At 33.4% G+C, this 21,026-nt stretch overlaps 1 protein-coding gene across 1 annotated transcript in view; it reads left to right on the top strand.

Annotated features, from left to right (window-relative positions):
- The window catches only part of LOC145247847 (uncharacterized), a 108,450-nt gene that overhangs the window by 14,112 nt on the left and 73,312 nt on the right, over positions 1–21,026 (top strand). The window contains exons 4-7 of the mRNA XM_080109470.1: positions 2,979–3,020; positions 16,221–16,335; positions 19,185–19,277; positions 20,296–20,376. Coding sequence (XP_079965596.1) covers positions 2,979–3,020; positions 16,221–16,335; positions 19,185–19,277; positions 20,296–20,376 — 331 coding nt within the window. The remainder of the gene's footprint in view (positions 1–2,978; positions 3,021–16,220; positions 16,336–19,184; positions 19,278–20,295; positions 20,377–21,026) is intronic.

Genomic DNA, 21,026 nt, shown 5'->3' with positions numbered 1-21,026 from the left:
GACCGATTAGATTGGCAACTCTTTTTTTGGACTTTATCTAAGAGGGAGAGACTAGTGGTAGATGCACCAGGCCAGATGTGGCAACAATATTCCATGCAGACGCGAATGATTCAGGATACTCTCAGGCGTGAGTAGTCTTCTAGCTTGATAGAGGGAACCCACCTTTTTTGCAGCAGCCTTTGCAATGTCCTCTATGCATTTGTTCCAGTTCATATTGCCCGCAAATGTTAGACCAAGAAGTTTGAAGGTAGAATTCTAATTTTACTTTCTGAACATTTTTCAGTACTTATTAATTTATCTCATTCGGGTCAGTTGTATATTTAAAAAACAATGGACATTATTTTCATAGAAATGTTAATAAACTCATATTTGCTGCATGTTATTGTTTTTCTGTAAAAACAAAAACTAATTTTTTTGTGCAATCCAGAAAAATATCAACTTTATCAAAACGCATTTGTCAATTCAATACATTTCTTATACCGTAGAATTTCCATGGGGGTTGCTAGTTTTAAATATTTAATTAAAACTATTTTACAAAATCCTGCTTTCATCGGAGCCATTTTTCAGAGAAAATATGTCAATAGATTGTAATTGTGTAACTGTAATCTTCAAGGGCCATTCCAAAAGTAAGCTCCTATTTTTTAACTCAAAAACTAAAATGCTGAAGAACTACAAAGACGTGAGTGGTACCATTGAAATGAGCGACTTTAAGGTCCAGAATTTATTTTTCTACATTGTCATCACCATTCTCAATGCACTTTTCTCAGCCTCTTTTGATGCGTCAGTCGTAAAAGAAAGTTAAGAGTATGCTTTGTCACTTACATCTCTATTGCTACTCTGAAATGACGAACTCATCTCATAACATTAAAATGAATGGCTCTCATCATGAAGAGGCTCCATGTTTTGACAAGCTTCTGGATCTGATCTTTACTTCTGATCTAAGATGGAGCATTATACAAGCCAAGGCTACTGGAAAAATGGTGGGATCATTCTACTGCTCCAGTAGATATTTCACTGCTCACTGCTCTACCTGTATAAGAGTCAAGTACATCCAAGAATGGAGTACTGCTGCCATATTCGGACAGGGGCTGTTAGAAAGACCTTATCCTTCTTTGACAGAGTTCAAAATAGACTCCGTAGCCTAGTGGGGGATGCCTTTTTCTCTTCCCTGCAACTTCTTTCCCACAGTAGAGACATTGTGAGCCTGTCTCTGCTTTATTGTTATTTTCATGGAAAGTGCTCGCCTGAGCTCCAATCTATGGTTCCCCCCTCCCCAAACTTTCATGAAAAACACATGTCTAGCTGAAACCATTATCAATAATTTCCCCCATTCTTTATCTGTGCCTAAACCTAAGTGTAGATTCCATGAACAAAGCTTCTTTTTAAGAACTGCACATCTGTGGAACTCTCTTCCATTTTCCTGCTTTCCAACTAACTACAATATGGTCGTCTTCAAGTCTAACGTAAACAAGTTCTTGATGAACCATCTCCTTAAGTAATCCAATTTACCAAAGTTCCACTACTAACGATTACTACAATATTATCCCATTGATTACTATACACTTATTAGCCCTTATCCTTGAGTGGCTTCCGGGCCTTGATAAGTGTGACTCTTATGTGAAAAAAAAAAGAAAAGAAGTTAAATGAATAAATAATAATTAAAATTAAAACCACTGTCATTTACTTCTGCAAAAATGCAAGGAAAGGATGGAGAAAACATCTTCACCTCTAGCCAAGGAGACATATATAAATATATATGTCAGGTTGATAAGAAAGTTCTTGCGGTTTTTAACTTTTAAATTCAGATGACCATAGCTTAAATAAAAAATATTGATCAAAATAATCACCATCAGAATCGACACAGTTTTGCCAACGCAAAACAAGTTTATGCCAGTAACTTTAAAATCTTGCGTTCTGGTGACGATGAAGTCGCCGAAGGCATTTTAAATATCACTTAGGTTTTTGTAGCATATCTCATACAAAAAGTTGTCAAGATGTAAAAGTGATAGTCGGGAGGTTAGAGCTCTGGAGAGTGTGGTGGTGAGGCAGTTTCGTAGCCCAATTTGTTCAACTTCTGCAGGGTCGGTTTATCAACATGCGGTCGGGCATTGTTGTGGAGGAGAATTCTGTTGACTAATGCTGAGTGTTGTTGTCGAAGTTTCTGATGTAGTTCATCCATTTGTTGACAGTACTTCTCTGCCATAATAGTTTCGCCTGCATTAAAAAAACTGCAATGGATGAGACTGGTTGCAGACCAATAACAGTCGGCATGACATTCTTATAGTGAAACTCTGGGTTCAGGAAGTGTTGTGGAGCTTCATCAGCATCTAACCACTAAGCTGAATGTCATTGCTTGTTGTAAAGAATGCATTTTTCATCGCAAGTCACAACCCGGTAGAGAAACGGGTCGTTCTTGTTGCATAAAAGAAGGGAAGATGACACTTCATAATAGCGTTTCTTTTGGTTGTCGTTCAATTCATGAGGCACCAATTTATCAAGTTTTTTTAACTTTCCAATCTCTCTCAAGTGGTTGGAAATCGTTGTATACATTACGTCTAATTCAGAAGCAAGTTCTCGAACAGTATGCATGGATTGGCTTCAACTAAGGTTCTTAATTAATTATACTAATTTTACATTTTTTAAAACATTATTTTGTAATGTTAATCAGAAAATAAAATGGTTTTCCAATATTTTCTAATTAACCTTATGAAATAATGTTTTGAAAAACGTGACGTATCCTTTCCACTCTCTACAAGGGGTTGACCCCCCCTCCCCATCTGAATTAATACCAATAGAAAAATGAAGAAGAAAAATAATATATATATGTATATAAAAAGTCTTCTTTGAAAAAGGTGTCTTACACCAAAAGTATCAGAAAAATTAAAATGATTTTAATCATTTAATAAAATATTTCATAACATTTTATGGATTTCTAATATTTTCTAATTATGCTAATTCTATTCTTGCATATTTTTCAGGATGCAAAACGATATGAAATTGCCTGAATATCAACGAAGAAAGTAAGAAATATTTATACCTATAAAAGTGAGAATATATGTGTGTGTGTGTGTGTGAGGGCAATTCTCAACCTTTATACTCAACGAATTTTTGATCTACAGACTTGAAATTTGGTATATAGGATATTCAGACATGTGGAAAACTTTTTAATTGGTTTTCATCCAGAAAAAAAGGGCTGCTAAGAGGTCAAAATTGAAAAATTGGTGCTTGGGGGCTTTTTCAAATTTTTATCTGTTTGTCAACTGTTTCCTGACTGTGCATGCATGAATTGTTCGCATGACAGCTTCTTTATGTTAAGAATAAGTAGATTTGAAAACACTTTTTAAAGATCATGGTAAGCTGATCTAATGGTTATCGTCTTTGACACACTATCTTTAGGTTTTGGTTTCGATCTCAACTCAAGTATTTTTTTTTACTTACAAGAATTGAACTGTTTAGAAAAAAACATAATACTCACATGCACATGTCTCAGTTTTTGCATGAATTAAAATATGATATTTATGCGTCTTTTACGACTCGGCAATGCCGAGCAGCTTGCTAGTCCAGCTATAAATTTGCTTGGAAATTGCCTCAAGTTTCATAAACATTATACAAAATTATATATTATTTTTTATTTGAATCCTTTGAGATGAGTAATTTGTATATTTTATTTATTTATTTGTTTGTGGACTTTTTTTCTTTTTTTTACAAAGTTGTCACCACTTACCAAGGCCCAGAAGCCACTCGGGGATAAGGATTATTGTGTGTACAGTACGTTAGTGTTGGAGATTTAATAAAGTGTCTTACTTAAGGAGGCGGTTCATCAGGAATTTGTTTACATTGGACTTGAAGACATCCAGGTTGTAGTCAGGTGGGAAACAGGCAACCGGAACAGAGTTCCACAGGCATGCAGTTCTAAGAAAGAAGTTTTGTCCATGGAATCTACGTTTTGGTTTTGTCACAGATAAGGAATGGGGAAAATTTTTGACAGCGGTGTTAGCTAGGTGGGTGTTTATCGTGAAAGATTGGCGAGGGGGACCAGAGATTGGAGTTCAGACGAGCACCTGCCAAGGTAGTAACAATAAAACAAAGACAGGCTCGCAACGTCTCTCCTGTGAGAGAGAGGTTGCAGGGAAGAGAAAAGGGCATCACCCACTAGGCCACGAAGCCTATTTTGTACTCTGTCAAGGCAGGATATGCTGTTTTTAGCAGATCCTGCCCAGATGTGGCAGCAGTACTCCATCCTTGGACGTACTTGGCTTTTATACAGATAGAGAATTGCATCATTAGTGAGATATCTTCTGGAGCGGTAGAAGGATCCTACCATTTTTCTAGCGACCTTGGCAACTGACTTGATGTACGTGTTCCATTTCAGGTCAGGAGTAAAGGTCAAGCCCAGAAGCTTATCAAAACATGGAGCTTCCCCTAGACGAGAGCCATATTTCAATTGATGCCAGATAGGGATCAGAGCGTTGATGATGTAAAGATAGGAGCTTGGTTTTAGATGCATTAAAAGTAACCAGCCACCTCCTCCTCCACTGCACCACGTGCTTGAGATCAGAGGAGAGAGAATCTGAGAGAACTTTGTCATTTACAGCCTTTGATGTGTTGCCATAGATGGTCGTGTCATCAGCATATATGTCAACGAATGATTTAAGTATGTGTTTAGGGAGATCATTGATGTATATTAAGAAGAGAGTTGGGCCTATGATGGACCCCTGAGGGACTCCAGCATTAATATTGATGGCCTCTTATTTCTGCCCATCAACTACTACTCTTATGAGCCTATCGGAGAGAAATGATTTTATGATCGGGAAAACATTTCCAGTTATACCGTAGCTGGAAATCTTGTGAAGTAGGCCCTTATGCCATACCTTATCGAAGGCCTTTGATATGTCTAGAGAGGAAGCCTTTGTCAAGAGATTCGCTAATCCTATGAGATATAACAGTTAGCACATCACTGTAGATCTGGCAGAACGGAAATCATATTGCATGTCACTAAGACAGTTATTTCTGCTGAGGTGGTTGACTACTTCTCTATTTAATATGGATCCCAGCAGCTTACTCATAACACACAGGAGACTTATTGGTCTGTACTGAGAGGGAGATGACTTATCACCTGAATTCTTAAATACAGGGCATACTGATAAGGTTTTCCAGGGTGTTGGAAAGCACTTCTCTTTAAGGCAACGCTTAAAGAGTTTTGTAAGTATGGGGGCAAGTTCTAGTTGAAGCTTTTTCAGTACAATGATTGGAATGCCATCAGGGCCTGTTGCTTTACTGGAATCAAGGTTCTTGATTAGCTTGGCGACATCATGCACAGATATTTGTATGTCGCAGAGCGTGTTATCCGTTATAGGAGGAAATACGGGGAGTTGATGGCCTTTGTAACATAGGGTAGAATTAGCTGCAAAGTTCTTGGCAAATAGTTTGGCCTTATCTAATGCTGACGAGATGACCTCAGGTTCATTGATGATGGTTGGGATAGAACGCACGCTTCTGTTCAGGATCCTGTTTGCTATTTGCCAAAACTGGTGGGAACCAAGCCGTTGCTCAGCTACTTTGGATTTAACAGTCTGAGCATATAGCTCTCTTGCATTTTTTATTACTCTTTTGCAGTCGTTGCTGGCAGTCCTGAAAGCAACTTTAGTCTCAGTACATCTATTACGTTAGTAGCTATGGAAAAAGTGATTTCTGTGCGCGATGGCAGCAGCACATTCAGGGGAGAACCATGGCTGGTTGTCAGGTTAAGTGTCTGAGGGAGTGGCACTCGTCTGACAAGACGTTGCAATCATCATGTTTGTATGTATGTTTAAAACTTTCAACAGAGGCGACGGATTTTCATGAGATTGGTATTGTTTTGAAGCTTACCCTCCGGACGACAAATATCGAAAAATTGGCTAAAAACATTAATTCCTTCACCCTCAACTGGGCACTTTTCTACAGGGAGGGGTTGCTTTTTTCGCCAATATTTGCAAAAGTCATCCCCTCTTTTCGATTGACTAGCCTTAATTTAAACATTCGTCACTTCCGGTTTGGCGATGGATGCAACAGCAAAGATGTCACTATTTTTTTTTCATGTTCTTTTCCTCTTTCGCGGTATGAGTTTGAGCCTGCCTGCCTGCCTACTAAAATTATTATTATTTTTTTTTTTTGCTCAATACACACTTCCAAACACCCGGGCAACGCTGGGCACCAGGCTAGTTTACTATAAATGTCATTTAGTGGCAAGGCATACAAAGTGATGAGCCGGGTGAAGTGTGTGGATAGAACGTGTTGGCTTTTGTGGCGGCCGCCGAAAATGTCTTCATTGTTCAGTCACTCAACTAACTTGTATCTGTGTTTTCTTATGCCTTATATTGAAATTCCATACATTGGAATTTGATTGTTTTATTCTTTATTATTAATTGGAATTTCTATTGTTTTATTGCTTTGTGTTTTTAGCAATTCAAATCCAAGTTAAAATGTTTAACATCCTATTGTTCCTTGATCCCAACTCTTCAATCGGAGTATAGGGTTGACATCATCGCTCAGCAATCGAATTTAACATCTACCATTGCTCAGATCTTGAATTTTTGTGTGTGCAATACATTCAATACTTTCCGGCGTCGTTCATCACCTCTGCAACATTGAGAGCTTGAGACAATAGAATGCACCAGAATATTTTAATAGAATAACGTGCATCCTGATGCTTCGCACTGTATTTAAAAAATCTGAAATCTTAGCTGCAGTTGAATGCTTTTTGAATACCCTGAAGGTCGCCATGAGATTTAAGTTGAAAAATTGCGATACAGATATGGAAGCAGTGGCTAGCAGGAACAGGATCATCGTAAGCATTAAATTTATCTAGAAGTTGTAAAAAAAAAGGTACGGTAAGATCCAGGCAAGACAATGCAAACATTTACGAGAGAGATTTTTGCTACGCTTCATACAAGAATTGCAAGGGACAACTACGAGGAGCATTCTAAAAGTAATGCCTCCTATTTTTTTTATTTCACCCAAATGGATCAGAGGGGATTGCAAATTACATTGTTATGATGAGTGAACTTATGCATTCATGACCTGAAAGTTTCATCTCTCTGTTGCAGATATTGACGGTGTGAGACTCTTAAAAAAGCAATCCCTGTCATGGATGTGCATCAGAAGCAGAAATGTGTCATTGAGTTTATCCATGCAGGAAAAATTGAACCGATCAGCATTCACCAACGCTTGTTAGATATTTATAAAGCCAATGCAGTTGATGTCAGCACAATTAAGAGATGAGTTTGTTGATTTCAGAATAGTAACAGAGATGTGAGTGACAAAGTGCACTTCAGATGCCCATGCACAGCCACGACCTCATCTCTAGCAAAAGTGCATTGAGAATGGTGGTGACTATGTAGAAAAATAAATTATGAAGTACAAAAGGTCACTCGTTTTAATGGTATCACTCTCATCTTCGTAGCATTTCAACTTTTTTTATAGTTCAAAAATAGGATGCATTATTCTTGGAAAGACCCTCGTATTAACTGGCAAAGTCAAGAAACTCCTCAATAAAGTCAGACACTTACTCAAGCTGGGAAAGCTCAGGTTCTTCTCAGTTGCATAAAGTTCCAACAAACTGCAATGATTGTTAAATGCATTTCTAGTGTAGGCCAGGTCATACTACCTGACATCTTTGGAAAAGGATTAGACTCAGTTGAGGTGGCTATATTAAGTTGCTGTCCAGTCTTATCAAATTTTGGGTGGAAAAGGTGGTTTCAGAAAGGACCTAACCACGCCCACTGAGATATAGAAGGCCTGTTAACTGAAAAATGCGTGCAGGCAATGTAGGTAAGATTTGTCAAACTGTTACTGTCGATACTATATGGCAGCATTTTAAAAAAGAGCATTAAAACATGTTAAAAAAGAAAATAAAGGAACCAAATTCGATTAATAATGAAACTGAACTTTATTCAATATAAAATATAAATATTATGTAAAATTACGTAATTTTAAAGCAATATACAATCTAATACTGATAAAACTGAATTATGAATTTAGGGAACAAACAATTAAAGAAACATAAAACACAAAACATTCTTGGCCTTCGGGACAAGATCACAGTGTAGTAGTATCTGTTCTGATGCTACAATTCAGCTTTTCTATTCTCGCCGGCGGAGGAGAAATCCTTCATGACTGAGACAATTTTTATTTTTGTTCCTATCCAGAGTGGCCCTTATTGGGGAGCTGGATTTTCCCCACAAGATTATATGTTGAAATATTTAAATAATTATTACTTTAAATACAGAAATTATATTTAAAGTTTTAGTTTTCTGTTCTTCTATGTTCATTTTTCCCCATGTTTTCTCTCAAAATGTGTAGCATATTTTCATCAGTTACATGATAGGAATCCTATATTCCGCTATAGTCTTCATTTTCATATCAGTGCAGGGACGAAGTAAAGAATAGATACCCTGTAGCAGACGACACCGCCTGGCGGTGCCAGGTGCACAATTCAACTAACACCGGTGATTCGACCTTGACATTGGCACAAGCACACGGCGTCGGTTGTTTGTAAACACGTCAAATAGCAAACATGCTCGAATATTCACCAGCATTTTTTTAAAAATATATTTACAAAACCTTTGAAGATTTAAAAGAAAAAGTATATATTTACAAAACATTTTTTTAAAATAAGTAACAAAACGAACGTATTTAAATAAACGGGTGTCTCTTTCTGTTTTGGATTTTTGCAACCAAGATTGATTTTTATGTGCCGTGTTTTGGGGGGTTCTGTGTGCGTTTTTAAGACAATTCAATATTTATTCTTTAAAACATTAACTTCAGTGACAATATATTTTCAAAATAATATTTTTAAATATTACATTTTTACGAATATTCGCGAGCAAGATTTAAAAAAAAAAAAAGACGAGGTGTGTTTTTTTTTTTCAATTAAATTATAAACTTTATTTGAACTTTCAACAAACTTTTACAGACAGTTTTTTTTTAAATAAAAATTATAAAAAGATTTCTATCTTGTGATACTACATTTCATCTTTATAAAAATAAAAGTTATAAAAAGATGTGAATAAAATAATATATTTTTTTTATCTCAATTGTTTATACTTGTGATTTTATTATGCATAAAAATTGCCTCGGCCTAAAAGGATTTCTCCTTCACTGACCACCGACATACATCGCACTGTAAATAAATATTGAATTGTATCAAAAATGCACAAAAAAGAAATGGCCAAAACCGTATAGAATGAACCTTTTTTTATAAGTTTTATTCAAACAGTCTTTATTTGAACTTAATGGACTGTTGTTTTTTTTATTATTTATTAACTGTTTTATTCTTTTTATCAAACAAAAATAGAACTTTTATAATGAAATATATATTATGGACTGTTTTTCAAACATCGAAATTTTAAAATTAAAGTTTTATTTAAAACAAAAAAAAAGACAAGGTGTTTTTTCTTTTCGAGATATTTTTTTTCACCATTTATTACTTTGAAATTTTATTCAACAATGAAATGATAAAAAAAAAAACTTTTCGTTAAATATATTTTTAAAAAATTATTATAAAATATCCATAAAGTCTATTTTTATGTCTGTAAAAGTTTGTTGAAAGTTCAAATAAAGTTTATAATTTAATTGAAAAAAAAAAAAACACCTCGTCTTTTTTTTTTTTTTTTTTAAATCTTGCTTGCGAATATTCGTAAAAATGTAATATTTAAAAGTATTATTTTGAAAATATATTAATTGTCGCTAAAGTTAATGTTTTAAAGAATAAATATTGAATTGTCTTAAAAACGCACACAGAACCCCCCCCCCCCCAAAAAAAAACACGGCACATAAAAATCAATCTTGGTCGCAAAAATCCGAAACAGAAAGAGACACCCGTTTATTTAAATATCTTTTATTTAAATACGTTCGTTTTGTTACTTATTTAAAAAAAAATGTTTTGTAAATATATACTTTTTCTTTTAAATCTTCAAAGGTTTTGTAAATATATTTTTAAAAAAATGCTGGTGAATATTCTAGCATGTTTGCTATTTGACGTGTTTACAAACAACCGACGCCGTGTGCTTGTGCCAATGTCAAGGTCGAATCACCGGTGTTAGTTGAATTGTGCGCCTGGCACCGCCAGGCGTCGTCGTCTGCTACAGGGTATCTATTCTTTACTTCGTCCCAGTGCAGAATACATGAATACGGAAATGAAGTTCACATAACTACTAAAAGACAATCATACTATAATGTGAACATTGGTTAAAAACTAAGAAAATATAGTAAACATCTACGATATTAAATCAGGGTGGTGATAAATTTGGGAGGGGCATTATTATTATTTCACTCACTAGGAGTTGTCTCACAGTCCATCATCAGTGATCGCTCACTGCCAGTAACCTGAGGTATTCGCTGGAGACCGCGTGACAACAAGTCTCCCCAGATTTCCAATGTTCTCCACCTCTTGACCACTCATGCAGATGATTGCACGTTATCGCAACAGCTGTTTGCCATTGATTTCTTGTTGGCATCGGCTATTGGTATTTCCTGGGGTTTGGGTGACAAAATGCCTCCCTAAGGTACCAGATTTGAACTGCACACTTCCAGTGGAGATCTGGTTAGTACTCTCCCGCCTCGGACTTTCCATCCTCCCTGACCATTCACAACTAGTTGGTGTGACGCCAGTCGAGGTCATCTACAGTTTTTTTGGTTTTTTTTGCACTTCATGGGGAATATGGACCTGCGTAAACGGGTTTTAATTTTTTTGTAATCGAACGTGTATTTATTTTATTTTCGTTTCATTTTAATTTATTTTTATTATATTTCCCACACTAAATATTTTTATTTTTTGTTACATTTATTTTTTCATATATATTCAAATAATACTTTTGGCCTTTCTTTTTCCCTCAAATAGTACCTTCAAAAAAGATTTTGTGATTAAATAAACCAACGGAAACCTTTTGTGTATGTGCTTTTTAGGGAGCGACTATTAAATTAAAACCTGTTTACGCAGGGTCCACATTCCCTGTGAAGTACCCTTTTTTTTATTATTATTGTTGTTGTTATAATAATAATAATAATAATAATAATAATAATAATAATAATGGTGCTTGTGCAGTGTACGCCATGTGCTATATTTTAGATAGGATTTTCAAGTGAAATTTTATGGGGTTTTTTTTCATCAAATTGTTAGGTGAAAGTGCAGAATAGTCAGAAAGCCTCTCCTTATTAAGAATGGCTTTCTAAATAACATTATTATTTCAGCATGGTAAGTACATGGCACAAATACTAAACAATATTTATTTATAAGATAAACACAAGAAAATAAGTTAACTAATATTTAATGTACTCTTTATTTTTAGTACATATCAAAATTTTAATTAAAACTGATTAGTTAATGAATTTTGAAGATGAATTTGTGTTTCTTGAATAAAGTGTTTGAGAGAATAAAAAATTTCCTATTTCCCATTTCAGTCATGTAAATTATTTACAGATAAAATGTTATGAAACAAACAAACAAAAACTTTTAATGATTATATCCGTTAGAAGCGTTGAGTGAAATTTGAAGAATAAAACATGTATAAATACATTTGAAGCCAAAACTGCAACGCAAAATTTTTTTATAAAATAAACCCCTATTTATTTTATAAAAAAATTTCGAGTTGCATTTTTGGCTACAAATGTTTTATTCTTCAAATTTCACTCAATGCTTCTAACGGATATAAACAAAAAAACTACCTAGATTTTCAAAATGCGCGACCACGCGTCACCTATCCAGCTTCATAAAAACCCCACAGTTAACAACATCACGTGGACTCTTCATCAAACTATCTTCCACCACTTTACGTCGAGGAAGAAGAGGAAAAAAAGATTGACAAAGGAGTCTTACTCTGAAATATATTTCTTTAAAAATAAACACCCATTTATTTTATAAAAAAATTCCGCGTTTCAGTTTTGGCTTCAAATGTATTTATACATGTTTTATTCTTTAAAAACTTTTAAGTTTTAAATTTATTTCAAAGAAATAAATTACGCTCAGTGCTAAAATATTGAATTTATCAATTGTTTTAGTTTAAAAAAAAAACTCTCATGAAAAATGCTTCTAACTTTAAAATATTTGGAAATACTCAATGAAAAGTTTTATTTATTATTAAAAGAACGGACTGAAAAATATTCTCATATAAAAATTGTGTTTTGCAGTTTAAAAAACATAGATAAAATGAAATATTCAACTTCCCTCGATGGATATATAATTCGAAAACAATCCACTTACTGTTCTATTTTGTTAGATTAAAATTATCCCAATGTGCAATTAATATAATAATTGCAATGATATAATTATCCAAATGGAGAATTGTTTTTTCTCTTTAGGAGAATAAAAAACATGCACAATCTAAGGCAATGAAAAATATTTTTATGACCATGTGGTTCAACACTGGAAAATTTCTATACCTACATGTTGATCAGGAAATGACATCATGCTATGTTCACTGGCCTACTCTCTCGGTAGCCGTGATTTAACACACCTCTAGGAATACCCCGAAGTGGTTGCCTAAAAACTTCTACTGCTTAACTAGCAGTGTCAGAAACCGATCTTAAGAATGTGTGAAAAAAAAAATTGAATAATTCAACCTCCTATCTTTACAAGCTTATAACTACTTGAAAAATGTAATTCAAACCCTAATTTTTTTTCAATTAAAGGAGCAAAGACCAACTTTTTAAAAAGGTTTAATAGCAAATTAGACCATATCTGTTTTTTTTAAATCGGTTTTCTTTAAAAAAGATTTGAAGAAAATCAACGAAATTTTACTTACTTCGATTATAAAAAGTCGATATAAATTCCAAAAAATCACTTACCTATAAAAATACTATTGAATGTGTAGTTCCATTCTTCATTGTTAAGAATTTATCCATATTTATATTTTAAATTCCATTTATTTATTAAATAAATGAATTTTTTAAACGACACTTTGAAAAAGGCGTCATTATGTAAGCATTCTTCCTTCTTATCGAAAAACCGGAAGTACCAGTTTGTTCTTGTTTAGAAATATGAATGGACAGAAGGCAGTAAAAACCACACATTCGCATTAGCCGTCTAGCCTTGTGCGTGAAGAAATATGTGTTCCCATAAGTTAAAAATAGTCAAATTTTACTTATAAGTTTTTGCCTTTAAAAAAAAACAGTCGAGGATTTTTTTTTTTCTTTTCTCAAAAAATACATCAATTTTTGATTTATTATATTTTAATTCTTCTTTATCGAGTGATTTTTTTTTATATATATCTAAAAAAAGAAAACATTGAATGAAATAGAAAAAATTATCGTCAGCGTCCAATACTGACTGGACAATATAAGCAGAACATAGGCTTCCAATTAAAAAAGAAAAAATCAATGTGGTTTTTAAAAAAAAAAAAGGTTTTACACTTTAGACATTTTTTTTTTTTGTTTTAATCTACAATATATTATTTATTGATCTTTTATCTTCAATTTGTGATACATAAAACTTTGGTGAGTAAATTAATTATTAAAATTTTAATAGACATTTCAAAATGGCGGGGGTGAATTTGAAAAAAAAACGTTTGTCTAAAATATTATATTCGGTTTATTGGAAAGAGCATAAAATTTCATATTGACCCTGAAAATATCATAAAAATTTAACCAATAGAAAAATTTTGATAGATTTTTAAAGTTTAAAAATTGAAAGCAAATTAATTCGTAAAATTCAATTGATTTCATTACGTAAAAAAAAAAATGGCTGCATGAAGGTGCGCCGGCACTTTGTAAACACTGTTTTTTTTTAAATAAAAAATAATATTTCTATTATTTTTTAAACAACTTTAATAGTTTATTTTGGAAGTATATTCCATAAAGAAAATAAACAACCCACCTTTAAAAGAGAAATTACGAGTTTTTAATATTTTATTCTCAGTTTCGTGTTAGGGGTGTCAAAAATTCCCTCCAAATTCTGATAGACCTACTGCTTAACCAGTTCCAACATCTACCCCCCCCCCTCTAAACTCACCTGATTGCAACCCCATGGATTATCATATGTGGAGCGCTACTGACAAAGATACTAATCGTACTACTTGATATACTACGGACGAGCTGATTGCTAAGGAACAAACTGATATTCAGACATCTCTCAAAGGACGCCATAAAAGCCATAGTAGAAGTTTCTTCGTGTGAAGAATTGTATTCAGCAAAAGATCTTCTAAGATTTGAACTTTGAATTCTGAGAATAAGTTATATTATATAAAACACTATATGTCTGTCTGTCTGCTTCCATATTTTCAAACTCTATCTCCTCCGAAACTAAAAGTCGCAGAGCAGTACTAGGGCCATCAAATGATTGGATTTTTTATGGACTGTTCTTTTATGGGTCTTCAGCTAATTAAAATAGTTTTTAAAGGGTCAGAAATTGGTCAAAATTGAAAAAGGATCATTAAAAATTTTGTACATTCATCTGAGTTTATTTTTAATTTTGATTTTTAATATCCGTTCATATACGCGTGTCACGTTGGTACAGTGGTAACGTCACCAGCTTTGAATGCTACAGTTTTGCTTTCGGTTTCAATTCTAACTGATGGCACCCAAATACTGTTTTTTTTTCACTTTTGAAATCATGATTCTTTAATAATATATACAAAATCTTGACAAATTAAAATATATTTAAGCGTATTTTATGCCTAGGCAAAACTCCTCCGCCTGCTAGTATATATATATACATATATATAATTATATTTTTAAAGTTATATATTATATTTTAAAAACAATATACATACTGCTCCCCATGTGGGGATACCAAATTGGTTAAAGGGAAAATTGTTCCCAACTCGCATTTAGGTGAAAATTCACTTTCGTAAATAATTGAATTCATTCAATTTGTATCAAAAAAACAAAAACAAATAACATATATATATATATATATATATATATATATATATATATATATATATATATATATATATATATACATACATATTATTATTCATTTATTATTTAAAAAGAAAATGATTTGATTTGGGAATCTTAAGTAGGACATTTTATGTGTTTTTGCAGTATTATGGTGTATGAGAACTCTAGCTTGGATTAGCTTAGACAAATCAATGGTGCAGTGACGAGGATGACCATAGATCCATCTCCATTTTTGAGTGGCCTTGTGCCTTATTTTTTTGCTTTGTCGTATTGTCTTGTACTTAAATATATATATATATATATATATATATATATATATATATATATATATATATATATATAAACTCAATATGGGATTAAAATCTATTTTAATAGATTTTAATCCCATATTGAATTATACATTTTTTTATTTTCTTGAATAGTACAAGAAAAAAACAACAAAACAAAAAATTAGGCCACTTTTTTTCATAGAACAAGCTTAGAAAGGTTTTCATGTAAACACCTGTGTATAAATCCGTATGTCTGGATAAAAGAGAAAGATTTAAAGAAATATCATTTGTCGTTACTTGTGTGAATAGAAATCACTTGGTAGCATTTTTATCTGTTGACGTGAATACTCAGCGTGTGTATTTTCTGATAAATAATGTTTAATCTTTTGATGGAGTTTGTAAGCTGGTTCATCACTAAAACTAACTTGAATTTTTCCGCATGCCGTATTAATAATTAAAATTGCAACAGTCTCAGCCTGTTTACTGTATCTATGCATGAAAAGACAAAACTTAGTCCCTGTAAAATTTACATAACTTTCAGACAAAATATGCAGTGAACATTCTGCCATCTGTTTGCGTGGATGAATTGGCATCTGGCATCCATTTAAAAACTTGAACTAATTTCAATTGCGTTATTAAATTACTAATCAAACAAAGAGTCCATCAGGCATTGTAATGATTTATGGAAGTGAAACCAGGACAGTGAGGACATGCTTTGCATAGAGAGAAATGATATGAGAATGACACAATAGATGTGTAATGCAACTCTTAAAGAGAGACTTAATTCTGATAACCTCAGAGGACAGCATAGGGAGATGTGTGCAAAAGAGTAGACTACATTCAAAGAATGGATGAGAGTTATTGTGTCACTAGAAGTAGAACAGTTGAGGTAGCAGGTCCAGTTCACATTGCAAGGCCAATGAAAACATGGAAAGAAATGATAAAAATGGATATGAGGGAACGAGGCATAAATAAAGATCTGGCCAGAGTTAGGTAAGGTAATTTCTTAAAGTCGTCCAACATGTAAAACAAATGTTATTAGCATTCATTTTCATTCTCTCTTCTCTTTTCCAGCTACAAACATGCTCTTGATGGTTTGTGGCGAGTGTTTCAAGAAGAAGGTATCCGCAATATGTATGCCGGTGTGTCTATGGCTTGTAGCAAAACCGCTCTCGTAACAATCGGTCAGGTAAATCTTTTTTATTCAATTTTATTTCTTGAACGAGCGTCAAATTTTCATCATCTCTGCAAATGCTGTAAAATATCCGCACACAATATTTTATTGATTCGTATTTGTACAATAATGTAACTTCTACAACAAATTTTGCTTCATTTCTGTGTTCGTAATATTAACCAAAGTTTTTATGAACAAATTTTCTTTCCCAGAATTTCCCATGTGTGAAACACGTTTCTACAAGACTGCCCCTCTGAGGATTACAACATGGTCATCTTTAAATCTCTGATTTTCATGAAGTTCCACATAATTCCTCAAACTTTGTTCATTCCATTCATTATTTTCAATCCTCTCATAATATTCTTCATCATCCAACTCATTAATTCTTATTCTCAAGTGCGTTTTAATCTCGATAAGACAAAAAAACTTACATTCTGTCCGTGACGTGGATGTCAGCGTTTCTTTTCAAGAATTTCTCATCTGCAAAATACGTTTCTACAAGACTGCTTCCCTGAGGGCTACAACATGGTCATTTTCAAACCCAATGTTCACAAATACCTGTCATAAAATGTCCTCATCAGTAATCCAACTTTGTTCATTTCATTCATTCTTTTAAATCCTTTCATACTATTCTTCGTCATTAAATCAATAATCCATCCAACTCATTAATCCTTAATCTCAAGTGACTTTTAATCTTGATAGGTAATGACTAAGGCTATGACAACAGCATATTCTTTTCATTGTTTTGACTCTCGAGTGTGTATCCGTTGATATCATATGCTTTTATATAGAGTGATGTGGTTCTCGGTTGAGTAACTGTGTTTGTATCAGGTATATACTCGAGTCAAAACAATGATAAGAATATTCTGTTGTCATAGAGCTAGTAATGACACATTAGGAAAGAACAAACAAACAAACTTACTTACACCTGAAATTATCCTGTACCTCTATAAGGCCACCATTTGCCCATGTATGGAGTACTGTTGTCACATCTGGCCTGGTGCATCTGCTGCTTGTCTCTCACTCCTGGACAGGGTTCAAAAGAGAGTTGCCAACCTGATAGGTCCTGAACTGTCATCTAGGCTTCAGCCTCTGTCACATCGACGAAATGATGCATCCCTCTGCCTGTTCTACAAGTATTTTAATGGTGAATGCTCTGGCAAACTACAAGCACTTGTACTCCCTCGACATGAATACCCCCGGCAAACCCGACAAGCAGCTAAATCCCACCCCTTCACAGTAGAGATCCCTAGGTGTAAGAAAGCCTTTTACTCCAATAGTTTCTTCTCCAGAACTGCTAGACTTTGGAACTCCCTTCTGAGGTTCTGCTTTCCCAACTGTACTGACATGCAGAAGTTCAAGTGTAATGTGAACAAATATCTTGTTTCCCATCTCCCTTCATAATGCCCCTGCAACTTATGTCCCCGATAGTAGCCCCCTACTTCAAAGTGGCACTGTGCCTTGTTAGAGATGAAAAAGTGATAAAAAAAATTGTGTCCGTAACGTGGCATTCTATAGTGCAGACCACTTCATGATGTGACAAGAAAGCATAATTCGAGGTTTATTGATAAACATTTGATTTTCAGATATTTTTTAAAGAAAAATTTATAATATTTGAAATTACATAAAATAATTTAATCTTTCTTGCTGTACATTATTTTGTTATTTATTTTGTACTATCAGGGCTACCTGGTATTGCCCAGGGTGAACTCATAACATACAATGAGTATTCCAAATGTAATACCTCCTATTTTTTATTCCACCCGAATGGATCAGAGGAGATTGTAAATTGCATTGTTATGATAACTGAACTTATGCATTCATAGCCTTAAAGTTTCATCTCTTTGTTGCAAATATTGACGGTGTGGGACTCTAAGAAAGCAACTCCTGTCTTGGACATGCAGCGGAAGTAGAGATGCATCGTTGCAAAAGTCTATTGAGAATGGTGGTGACTATGTAGAAAAATAAATACCGGGGCACAAAAGGTTGCTCATTTTAAAGGTACCACTCCTGTCTTCGTAGCTCTTTAATTTTTTTTTATTTTTTATTTAAAAAATAGCAAACTCCAGATTTAGAATAACCCTATTATGAAAAAATGCACTCTGGATGCCCATGTACAGCCATCGTTTATCACTAGCAAAAGTTAGGGTTGAGAAATGTGTGACTATATATAATGCCACGTGCTACTCCATTCAACAGTGCTGTTGACTCTAATGTTGTGTGCTGTGGATTTTTTTTCATCTTCTTTGTTTATCTGCTTATGGCTGTATCATCATAGTTTCTCATATTGGTGGCCGTTGAGGGGAGCGCATGGGTTCACAAATATGAGAATAAAACACAAGGAAACAAAAGAAAACACAGACTCCGACACTTCACATTTTTATCGTTTACTTTTGAAATCACGACTACATATATATATATATATATATATATATATATATATATATATATATATATATATATATATATATATTAGGTACAATATAATAATCAATAGAGAATTAACTCTATAATAATACAAAATTAAAATATCATATTTAAGAGTATTTTACTACCTGGAAACGCTGGGTGGCCTGCCAGTAGATTATTAAAATTACATTAACTTAATTCCCTGACTAAACTGAGTAGGACCATTTAGTCACAAATAAAGAATAATATGTAAGTTACATAATGACAAGATGCACACACACACACACACACACACACACACACACACACACACACACACACACACACACATACACACAGATACATAAGAACTGAATACATCATTTTATTAATGTTGAAATTGGAATTCTATTATTCTTTTTCTTTTTTCAGTGCAGTCTAAGCAAACTAATTCTTTCTTTTGACTCTCTTATCAGCTGGCGTGTTACGATCAGTACAAAAGCGGCTTGTTATTAAGCGGATACTTTTATGACAACATTATCACGCACTTAACAGCAGGCATCATGGCGGTAAGTACAATACAGTATCCCATTTCACTTAATTATGCATATACTCCAAAGAGCTTCGCCACACACTAGAGAACAAAGTTTGCCAATTATTACAATTTTGAACTAATCTTTGGGTATTTTTAACAATAGCCAACAAAACAAAAAGAGGATCAAAAAGTATATACAATAAATGAATGTTACCAAAGGCAAGATAAGTTACTCTTCTATCTATTTGGGTAAGCTTACTTTTGTGTTTTAACTTATTTTAAGACGTTTATTTACTTCAAAACAAAAGTAGCATCAAGTCAGTTGATTCATAATGAAAAAAAAAAAAAATGGTAGTCCCCTTATAGCTACTTTGAGCCTTGATAATGGCTAAAAAGTAAAAAATTTAACGAAATACTTACAGAACATTAAATTTTCACATGATTGGTGACATTTATTGGATGTGCTTCTACCAATATTTTATTTGATTTTCTAATTCTCAGCGATTATTAAGGCTTCACATGGCTGTAAGCAAACTGCCACTTTTTTATTTTTATTTATTTATTTTTTTGTAAGTTGAATGAAATTATGTCTTTACTAACTAGTGGGGTATTACCATTGTCAATCCAGAGTAGAGTCTAATAGGCATACGTACACAGTGTGATGATATACGGAAGTAAAACCTGAGGATATGTTGGATCAAAAGATTTATATGCAAATTTAATGCATAATACAGTTTCTAATGTGAACATTAAAGATGGGCTAAGGAAAACGTAGAAGAAAGTGATAAAAATGAATCCAAGAGAAAAAGGGATAAATAAGTTTGAAGTCATTTTTTAAAAGCCGTCCAACACATACCAGAATGTATACATCTGTAGCATCTATTTTGATTAGGCTGTAATTATGTAGTTTATGAAATCGATTGAAATTTCTTTCTTATGTAATTATAATTTTCTACTTGCAAAAAATATTTGAATTCTTCACCCATCTGTTCTCATCTTCAGTGTTATTATCACAAAATTTCGTTAAGCTGAATACAATTATTATATTTCAGGGCATATCTGCAACAGTTCTCACAATGCCAGTGGATGTTATGAAAACGCGAATGATGAACGCCTCGCCAGGAACATACAAAGTAAACCACTTTATTTACATCTGTTTTAACAACGGTTGTATGCAATATGCCTTTATTATTCTTTATTATTTTTTATTATTTTTTATTATTCTTATATAAAAGTAAAGAAACTTATGTTGCCAGCTAATTTACATGTGTGTTTGTGGTATGTACAGACTATTTTTGTAGTTATATATCAGTATTTCATATGTATGCTGAAACTTTCATATCGTTTTTTTTTTTAAAGTAAAACTAAGTTATGTTTCTGAATTTTTTAGATGAGGATGGATTGTTTGGATTCATCGGACTACTATTCTCATCTTGAGTGTCATTTTCACAACGTTTCGGTCGATGTAACCTCTGACCTTCTTAAGATGTATCTTGTTGAACTCAGGAATTTTTCTATTGAACTCGGGAATCTACAAAGAATTTCAAATGGAACCCTTTATTTAATTGACAGGCGTAGCATGCTCTTGTTCCATCAGTAATGACTGGATACAAGTCCTAAGTAAATCACAATTATATTTTCAGTTGCCCACACTGAGGATTAAACCTTTAACATTCAGAAAAATGTCACTTTTACAAATGAATTTTTCTAAGTACTCTTATTGCTACACCACCAGTTCTTGCACAAGAACCAGTGGCATAGTGGTTAGAGTATTTGAAAAAAT

This window comes from Euprymna scolopes, chromosome 26 (genome assembly GCF_053919585.1).
Source record: "Euprymna scolopes isolate OS-2025 chromosome 26, ASM5391958v1, whole genome shotgun sequence".
Taxonomy (NCBI): domain Eukaryota; kingdom Metazoa; phylum Mollusca; class Cephalopoda; order Sepiida; family Sepiolidae; genus Euprymna; species Euprymna scolopes.
Note: the sequence above shows the minus strand (reverse complement) of the source record. Positions and strands in the feature narration are given on the sequence as shown.